General features: G+C 41.5%; 1 protein-coding gene across 2 annotated transcripts in view; it reads left to right on the forward strand.

Annotated features, from left to right (window-relative positions):
- Nucleotides 1-8,879, forward strand: part of LOC122559311 (sodium-coupled neutral amino acid transporter 4-like) — a 70,462-nt gene extending 61,583 nt beyond the window's left edge. For both annotated transcript variants that reach the window (XM_043708671.1, XM_043708670.1), the window contains exons 15-17: nt 5,828-5,972; nt 6,496-6,593; nt 7,995-8,879. In XM_043708671.1, coding sequence (XP_043564606.1) covers nt 5,828-5,972; nt 6,496-6,593; nt 7,995-8,096 — 345 coding nt within the window. In that variant the 3' untranslated portion in view covers nt 8,097-8,879. The remainder of the gene's footprint in view (nt 1-5,827; nt 5,973-6,495; nt 6,594-7,994) is intronic.
- The last annotated feature ends 1,660 nt before the right edge of the window (nt 8,880-10,539 follow it).

Genomic DNA, 10,539 nt, shown 5'->3' on the forward strand with positions numbered 1-10,539 from the left:
GAGGCCTATAGAAAACTCCCAGCATGGTGACTTCTCCTTTCCTGTTTCTAACCTCAACCCATACTACCTCAGTTAACAAGTCCCCAAACATCCTTTCTACAACTGTAATATTGTCCCTGATCAACAATGCCACACCTCCCCCTCTTTTACCATCTTCTCTGTTCTTACTGAAACATCTGAATCCTGGAACCTGCAACAACCATTCCTGTCCCTGCTCTATCCATGTCTTCGTAATGGCCACAACATCGAAGTCCCAGGTACCAACCCACGCTGCCAGTTCACTCACTTTATTTCGGATGCTCCTCACATTGAAGTACACACACTTCAAAGCAGGTTCTCGCTTGCCAGTGTCAGATACTTGATTTGGGAACTCCCTACTCTCATCCTCTTCTGTACCTGTCCTACAATTTTGGTTCCCATCCCCCTGCTGTATTAGTTTAAATCCACCTTAATAGCTTTAGCGAATTTTCCACCCAGGATAACGGTACCCCTCTGGTTTAGATGAAGACCATCCTGCTTGTAGAGATCCCATCTAGCCCAGAAAGAGCTCCAATTATACAAAAACCCGAAACCCTCCCTCCTGCACCATCCCTGTAGCCACGTGTTCAACTCCTTTCTCTCCCTATTCCTCACCTCACTAGCACATGGTACAGGCAGCAAACCAGATTTCTTTTCCATTTGGGGCTTATAAAAGCTTAATGTGGGGGATTTTTATTCTTTCTTGGGATGAGGGCATCACTGGCTGGATGAGCATTCATTGTCCATCCCTCAACCCAGCTGAGAGTCAACCATGTTCTGTGGGTCTGGAGTCACATATTGACCAGAGTCTAGATTAGAGAAAAGCACAGCAGGTCAGGCATCCAAGGAGCAGGAAAATCAGCATTTCGAGCAAAAGCCTTTCATCAGGAATAGAGGCAGGTTGCCTGCAGAGTGGAGAAATAAATGGGTGGGGAGAAAGTAGCATAGTACAATAGGTGAATGGGGTGGGGATGGAGGTGATAGGTCAGAGAAGAGGGTGGAGTGGATAGGTGGGAAGGAAGATAGGCTGGTAGGACAGGTCATGAGGGCGGTGCTGACCTGGAAGATTGGAGCTGGGGTGAGGTGGGGGAAGGGAAAATGAGGAAACTGGTGAAATCCACATTGATGCCCTGGGGTTGAAGTGTTCCGAGGCAGAAGTTGAGGCGTTCTTCCTCCAGGCGTCGGGTGGTGAGGGAATGGTGGTGGAGGAGGCCCAGGACCTGCATGTCCTCGGCAGAGTGGGAGGGGGAGTCCAGACCAGGTAAGGATGGCAGATTCCTTCCCCAAAAAACGTTAATGAACAGGAGGGTTTCTCTCTGACAACCAATTCATGGTCATCATTAGATTCTCCAGTTTTGTTTTGTTACTTAATTCAAATTCTACCATCTATCCTGGTGGCATTCAAACCCAGAGCTTTCCTGGGTCTGTGTATTAACAGTCCAGTGGTACTACCACAAGGCCATCGCCTCCCTGCAGGAATTTAACCTTAATGTTTCTCAGAACTGTAATGGCCTGATCACAAAAATGGATCATTTTAAGGTGTTATCGAGTGCCCTGATCTTTGAAACATTGTTTACTATCTTACCCTTTAATGCAAAATCTTTCAAACTGTTTCTGCTAACAACCATTCCTTATACCCTTTATCAGATCTTTAGGGAGCATTACACTGACCTAGTAGACTAGCGAGACGGATTACAATCTGAATAGTTTCCAAGGATTTAAACACAAAATACGTAACAAACGACTTGAATGGCCTGCTATCATTTAGCTAAAAAATTTGGAAGTTGCAAATCTGCAACAGTAATTAAAATCAACATTTTGTTGCAGTGTGTTTTATGCCAGAAAAAGCTGTTAGTACTTTGGGTAAATTCACTGAAGCTTTCCTTGAATTCTGCCTTTTCTTCATTGCCTGAAGAACTCTTGTCCTCATACCATATCACATGATTCACAAATGACCAATTCTGAATGAGCATCCCCTTGAGTTTAATTAGAAGTATTGCAGGCTTCATAAAGCAACAGCCATCTAGAATAAAGTAATAACTTTGCCAAGTAATGTCTGTATGCAATGGAGAAATTGGAACCAGGTGCCTAAATGGATGCTGAGCAGCAGTTGGGGAAGTTAGGAGAGATGACTAGAAGCATGGATGATAAAAGGATGTTTTGTAATATAGACTTTTACAATCAAAGGATTTTAAGGTGCTGAGGGTGAGAAAGGGAAATGTTACAACTAAAATCTTTGGAACAGGAAAACGATATGTGTCCAGCAGTACAACATTAGAGAGGAGAGGCTGGGATGAGAAGCTGTCGATGTTTGGAGGGTCAAAAACCAAGGAGACTTTTGTCAGGGGTCACAAATTTTAAATTTGATGAAATTGGGTGCCAAGGTAACAGTGAATGTTGTGGTGAACTGGACCTGGAAGTAGGCAGCACAGTTTTGGACAAGTTAGAGCTTATGAAGTGAAAACAAGAAATGCTGGAGATCACAGCAGGCCAGGCAGCACCCATGGAGAGAGAACAAGCCAACATTTCAAGTCTAGATGACTCTTCGTCAGAGCTTGTGAAGGATGATGCTTGAGAGGATCAGTTGGAGCAGTTGCAGAGAAATGACAAAAGCTTGGGTAAGCATTTTAATGGGAGTGGGGTAAGAACAAACCTGGTCGATGTTGCAGAGGTGGAAACACACAGTAGAGGATCGGATTCTGTGGTGATCAGATACTGCGGTTGACTTGGATAACAAGCAAAGGGTGAGGGGATGTCAGTAGCAAAGAGCTTTTGGCCAATAGTGTCTGAATAAAATGATTTCCATCTTGTCATCCTTGGTAAGAGAGGGATAGTTGCCAGAAATGAAGTTCTGGTCTCATCTACAAATTAATGTCAGGCAGCAAGGACAGACAAGATGGTGGAAAGAGAAGCTGGGTGATAATGAATGATACTGAAATATAGCAGCCACAAACGATGCATTGATTTGAATGGGATGTTACTGGAATAGTGAGTACATCATTGGGAAATGCCAATACTTTTGGGGGGGGAGGGGTGGTTTGGAGATAAAATGGAAGGTTTGAATCAACTGTAGCGTTCGTTCATGCTTTTTCATTCATGCTTCGACAGTTTTCAACAATAAACCATTTTTCTAACTTGATTATATCTAAACAAGAGGGACAATTGTGGGGTTTTCAGCTGTAAAACAATCTCGTTGACATTGTGATAGAGGTACATTAACCTATACCTGCTCAGAAGATGAGAATGAAATTTATTTGGGTGATATTCCAACAAGAGAATTACCTGGTTGGAATTGTTAAAATAGAGATATATGTTATGCCATCATTTTAGTAATTTACATTCAAAACTGGAGCAACAGTTTGTAAATACCATAGAGTCTACCCTTGTAGGAGTCAATAATATTTGTAAGCCACTTTTTTTGTGCTGGCAGATGTATATGTAAAGGGCACTAGTTATTCTAATGGACAAGAGTTATTCCAAAAGAAAACATTTTATATTTACCACCATAGACTTAAACAGACAAACATCTCCTCCATCTGCCTTTACACTAGCAGCTACTGCACTTGAATTATTTTTTCTGTGTTTCTGTGTATTCATTGCAACTAATTCACTGCTTCAGACTTCACATTGGTATTTCTTTCAGATGGTTCAAATAAAGTTCAGTGCTATCTCTATCCCGCGTCCAAGCCTTTATTTAGCCTTCTAACCTGCGCAATAGGGGAAGCCTGTCACTCACAGTTTTTAAGATTAGATTCCCTACAGTATGGAAACAGGTCTTTTTGTCCAACCAGTCCACACCGACCCTCTGAAGAGTAACCCACCCAGACCCATTTCCCTCTGACTAATGTACCTAACACTATGGGCAATTTAGCATGACCAATTCACCTGACCTGCTCATCTTTGTGACTGTGGGAGGAAACCGGAGCACCCGGAGGAAACTCATGCAGACACGGGGAGAATGTGCAAACTCCACACAGACAGTTGCCCGAGGCTAGAACTAAACCTGGGACCCTGGTGCTGTGAAGCAGCAGTACTGATCACTGAGCCACCGTGCTTCCCCAGTATTTTTTTAAATAAACTTAAGCCAGGCATGTTGTCGATCTCTGTTTCCCATTCTCATGTTAATTAGCTTTGAAGTCACTGAACGATGGGTTTGCTACATCCTCTTCTGATTTCACTTGAAATTCTATGGCTGTTCTCCTTTCATAGCTCCAATGAGAGACCAGGAGAGTGCCTGCAGAGGTTCAGGGGACACACTACTCCTCAATTCCTTTTAATGAGTTCAAATGCTTATTAGCAATAAATGCTCAGAGACAGGAAATAGCACTTGAGTAAATTATGAGACAACTTTGTTACCCAGATACTCCACTAGTGGGCAGTGTTTGGGCCTCATTCAAAAGTTAGAGAAAGGCCTTTTGAGGCATGTAAATGGGAGACAGGTCCTCAAATTGTGCTAGAAATTTGGAACTGTCTTTCACAACAACAATGAACACAAAATCAACTGTTCACTTTAAACCAGAGATTGTGTTTTTTTAGCCAAAGGTATTATGAGATATGGAATAAATGCAGGTATATGGAGTTAGGTCACTGATCAGCCATGACCTTAACAGAATGTTGGAACACATTTCAAGGAGCACGTGACAGATTTCTGTCCCAATGCATTCACTTTCACTTAAAGCATGAATACTTTTGCCAAAATAATCTTTTCATGCAGCTTGTGGAGTAAGACCCTTACTTTCAGACTTTAGTTGCTGTTGCTGTCTCGCAATAGAATATAGGAGCAGAAGCAGGCCATTCAGCCCTTCAAACTGTTCCCCGTTCAGTGTAATCAAAGTTCATCTCAAAACCCCCGTCCCACTTTCTCCCCATACCCTTTGTTCACTTTAACCCTAAGAACTACAACAACTTCTTGAAAACATTTAATGTTTTGGCCTCAATTGCTTTCCGTGGCAAAGAGCTCCACAGGCTCACAGTCTATGAAGAAATTTCTCCTCACCTCAATCCTGTGTGGCCTAACCCATATCTCTGAACTGTTCCCCTGATTCCGTAATCGGCAATATCCTTCCTGATTTATCCTGCTATTCCTGTTCAAATTTTATAGGTTTCTATGAGATCCCTCCTCATTCTTCTAAACTCTGGGAATAATGACCTAAACAATTCTAGGAATCAGTCTGGTAAACCTTTGTTTCACTCCCACCATAGCTAGAGCATCCATCCTCTGATAAGGAGACCAAAACTGCACACAGTATTTCAGGTGTGGTTTCACCAAGGCCCCGAACAATTGCAGCAACACATCCCTGCTCCTATACCCGAATCCCATCGCTATGAATGCCATTTATTGTCTTCACCGTCTGCTACAGTTGCATGTTTCCTTTCAGCAGCTGAGCTACAGCAAGTTTCATTATAGCTCCCAATTTCCCAATCTGTTACCATTCAGATAATAACTTGCCTTCCAGTTTTTGCTAATAAAGTGGACAACCTATCTATTTAACGGCTTCTGTCAGCTAAAAGCATCAAGGCAAAGTTGCATTCATATGCCAAGTCTGATTTTAATTAGTAAAAGTTGCCTTTGAATATCTTAAGTAAGTGCAGGAAAGTTTGCAACATCCGGTTCTGACGATGAAAAAGGGCTGGCATAGATCAGAAATGGGGGGGGGGCTGCAAACTTTATTTATTCTTCTGTTGCTAGGGCAGTCCTTTGGGATTGTCTAATATGCAATTTTAGTTTTAGGGGTGTGGGTGAGTATGCAATCTAACATAGTTTCCAAAATGTTTGAAACATTTTTCTCATCATATTTCATGTCTACAGATCCGAACATCGATTCAGGAACTGGTATGTCCGAGAAGGCCTTTCAACTGGATACGGCACATTATAATCGGAACAATCCTGCTAATTTTAGACAACCTTCTTGTGATATTTGTTCCAAACATTCGGGACATTTTTGGGTTTATAGGTAAGCTCATGGGTACCACTGCGTAACTGGCGTTATGTTATTGAAAAATAGAATAGTACAGTACAGGCCCCTTGGCCCTTGATGTTGTGCCGACCTTTTATCCTACTCTAAGGTCAGCCCAACCTACATACCCTTCAATTTACTAACATCCATGTGCCTGTCCAAGCATCGCTTAAATATCCCTAACGTCTCTGACTCTACTACCATACCCAGCAGCGCATTCCATGCACCCACCACTTTCTGCATAAAGAACCCACCTCTGACATCTCCCCTAAACCTTCCTCCAATTACTTTAAAATTATGCCTCTCATGACAGCCATTTCTGCCCTGGGGAAAAGTCTCTGACTATTCACTCTATCTGTGTGTCACATCATCTTGGACACCTCAATTGAGTCACCTCTCACTCCTCTTCACTCCAATGAGAAAAGCTCCCTTAACCATTCTTCGTTAGACATGCCGTCCAGCCCAGGCAGCATCCTGAAGATGTTTAATCTTGATGGTTTCTCGTTATTCTGCGTTCTAGGTGCATCTGCAGCAACAATGCTTATCTTCATCCTCCCGTCAGCCTGTTACATCAGACTTGTGAAGAAAGAGTCAATGAAATCCATGCAAAAGATTGGGGTCAGTAAATGATACAAGATTACGAGCTAAAATTGTTTATGACAAATTTCTTAGGGTAAGCTTTGAAGTCATGGGTTGCACAGACCAATATTTCAACATCTTGAAGCATGTTTTCTGAAATTTATGACCGTAATTTAACTTCACACCTCGTCCACTGTCGTAAAAACATAACAATGCAAGTAGACCTTTTAGCCCCTTGATCCTTTTTCTGCTACGCAGAATCCCTACAATGTGAAAGCAGGCTATTCAGTCCATCAAGTCCACACTGACCCTCCAAAGAGCATCCCACCCAGACCCACTGCCCTACCCCGTCCCTGTAACCCTGTATTTCCCACGACTAACCCACCTATTGTTAGTTCAGTGACACTGTAACAACTTTTCATTTGCTGTCCATACTATTCTTCAGGTATTTATTATCTTCATAAATCATTAACAAGCAGGTATTTGTGCTCAGAAACCTTAGTGGGCTATTGTGCCAGCAATGTTCAACAATACAGGACACTTCCATTTGCCCAAGTGTTGATCCAGCTCCCAAAGCCTGGGGATAATAAAGGAGATGGTTAACAATGATGCCATCTGGAAGTTCACAAGGGAGAAGCGGGGTGGCATGGTGGCTCAGTGGTTAGCAGTGCTGCTTCACAGCACCAGGGACCCAAGTTCAATTCCGACTTCGGCCGACTGTCTGTGTGGAGTTTGCATATTCTCCCCATGTCTGCGTGGGTTTCTTCCAGATGCTCTGGTTTTGTCCCGCTGTCCAAAGATGTGTAGGTTAGGTGAATTGGCCATGCTTAATTATAGGTTAGGTGCATGAGTCATGGGTAAATGTAGCATAATAGGGGAGTGAGTCTGGGTGCGATACTCTTCAGAGGGTTGGTGTGGACTTGTTGGGCTGAAGGCCTGTTTCCATACAGTAGGGATTCTAATTCTAATTGAGAAAGGCACATGTTTAACTCCCTTTCTAGATCTTGAAGGATCTGAAAGAAACACTTCCTGTAAGAACTAGGAGCAGAATTGGGCCATTTGGCCCATCAAGTCTGCTCTGCCACTCTGATATATTTCTCAACCCCATCCCCCTGCCTTCTCCCTGTAACCCTTGATCCCCTGACCAATCTGTCTCTGTCTTAAATACACTCAATGACTTGACCTCAACCATCCTCCGCAGTTATTACTTGCCAGGTGATGAATTGCTAAAATAATGAAGTGTCTCTTACCATAGACATTGGAGATTCCAAGTCTTGCACTATTTTCTAAAACGTTTAATTAAAGTTGGGAATCCCACTATAATTTTTTTGTTTTGTGTTAAAAAATGCAATCACTATTGATATGGTAAACAATATGGTAAGTCTGAGTTGCAAAATGTTGTGAAATGTTAATTTTTTTTCTGTGCCTCATGTTTTCTAGGCTATGATTTTTCTTACTATTGGCATTATCTTTATGATTGGAAGTATGACTCTCATAGTCATTGACTGGATTCACAACTCACCCAGTTCAGGTGGCCATTAATGCTACTGAACAGAAACATTGATTTCTGCATTTTACAATCCACTCCGAAGGACAGAGACTGTGCCATTCCTCTTTCTTTCTTTCAACAGCATGATTCCAGAGATTTGAGCTAATGAAGAGTTACAACTAGCTGTTGGCTGTAGATAACTGAAGATTAGCTCTTGCAAGGGATTGCTTTGGTTGAACATAAGATGTCTTTGGATTTCACAGAGAAAATAAAATTCCGAATCATAGGATGTGCTGGGAATAAAGGCACAATACTTCAGACAAAGCATGCTTTGACTGCTGACTATAGTCAGTTTCGGAAAATATGTTCCTATTGCTCAAATATTGGAAACCTTTTTGTCTCTGAGGTTGTACATAATTTTCAAATATTACACCAAGCGTGCGCATGCATTTCTAACTTATAAAACACCTCTGCTAGTGTTAGCCTCATCTTTTTAGACATAGAAATTGCATCTAGCTGCTACAACATACAGGGTTGGTAAAGTAAAAGCATCCCTTTTTTTAAACAGCTTCTTCATTTTTCAGTTTAGGATTACAATTGATTAAACGGTCTTTCGTTAGAAAGTTTTGCATGTCTGGAGTAAAGGTCCAGAGCCTTGTTTTGAACTCCTTCTTTACCTCCTCCAATCCTTCGTTCATACCAGTTACAATGCCTGGAAGTAGAATCATACAATCACTATAGGCCATTCAGCCCATCAAGTCCACACCAACCCTCTGAACAGCATCCCACCCAGACCTACCACCCTACTCTATCCTTGTATCTCCCATGGCTAATCCACTTAACTACACATCCCTGGACACTATGGGACAATTTAGCATGGCTAGTCCACTTAACCTGTATGTCTTTGGACTGAGAGGAAACCAGAGCACCCGGAGGAAACCCACACGGACATGGGGTGAATGTGTACGCTTCACACAGACAGTCACCTAGGGTGGAATCGAACCCAGGTCCCAGTCATTATGAGGCAGCAGTACTAACCACTGAGCCACCGGACTAGTCATCTGTAGTCATGAATAGCCTTTCATGAATGAAAGATGCATAAGATTTAATATAAAATTATACCTGTGTTATCTGATTTGAACTAATTAAACTTATTTCATTCTAACTTTTAATCTGTAAAGATATGCAATATGTCAGGAATCTTTTAACTTCACTGGATTATTAGTATAACATACATATTAGTTATTACCTCTTAGAAAGGTAGAAGATTCATATCAATCTGAAACTTTGGATCATTTCACAAAATCCAGTCAAGTATGTAAGCTATTGCCTTGCCTCGCCAACATGTATAAATTTATGTTTTTCTAACATTTCAAGGTCATATTTCTTATGGTGTTTTGCAAATACTCTTAAAATTGCAGAACAAGTTCAAGATTGCTTTGTCTTCCATACATAAACAGAAAAGTGTGAGAGAGTGAAATGATTTTAAACTAGCACTAGTTATTGAGAATGTTATACCACAGGCAATGATTTCGTCAGTGTATGTATTTTTTTTTATGAGTTGATATATTTGAAATTAAAATGTATAGTATTGTTTCTGTTCAATTGCAATTTAAAAAAAATCTCTAGGATTATCAATGAATCAGATTTAGTTTTAAACTAGCCTCTCCTTAGCATTTTAATTGTTGAGTTGTCCAGCAATTTGTATTACTCAACTGTATTACAATACAAATTTTTACTCGTTCGCACAGTACACTTTGACATCTGAATTGGCTGCCCAGAAGTTCCCCTAATCCACCATGATTAAATTCAGTGTTTGATGTACTTTGAAAACAGCATTTTAAAAAATATGTAATATGAAAAAAATCATTACATTACATTGTGGAAACAGGCCCTTCGGCCCAACAAGTCCACACCAACCTGCCGAAGCGCAACCCACCCATACATTTACCCAACACTACGGGCAATTTAGCATGGCCAATTCACCTGACCTGCACACCTTTGGACTGTGGGAGGAAACCCACGCAGACACGGGGAGAACGTGCAAACTCCACACAGTCAGTCGCCTGAGGCAGGAATTGAACAGGGTCTCCGGCGCTGTGAGGCAGCAGTGCTAACCACTGTGCCACTGTGCCGCCCACTTCCTGATTTTGATCATGCTTTGAAGTTTTGATAGCGCAACAAATTTCTGAGTGACTTTTGGTACTCTGGAACTTCAAGCTAGTTTATGTCTTTTCTGCATTATTGTACAAACATGTTTGTATCATGATAAAGGCTTGTGGTCATTCTGATGGGCAACAAATACTCGGCAGAAGTATCTGTATTTAACTAGCCAAAGTGGAACTTTATTTATAGATGTAGGTATGTGTGACAAGTGAATTTCCTGCTGATGTGATTTGTTCTTGTTTGAATGTTTTTGATTACTCAAATGGTGTGTCTTCACTTGAGTATTTTATGCATTGTAAATCAGGATCCCCCTGCTAAACTTGTGTAAGT

This window comes from Chiloscyllium plagiosum, chromosome 19 (assembly GCF_004010195.1).
Source record: "Chiloscyllium plagiosum isolate BGI_BamShark_2017 chromosome 19, ASM401019v2, whole genome shotgun sequence".
Classification (NCBI taxonomy): Eukaryota; Metazoa; Chordata; class Chondrichthyes; order Orectolobiformes; family Hemiscylliidae; genus Chiloscyllium; species Chiloscyllium plagiosum.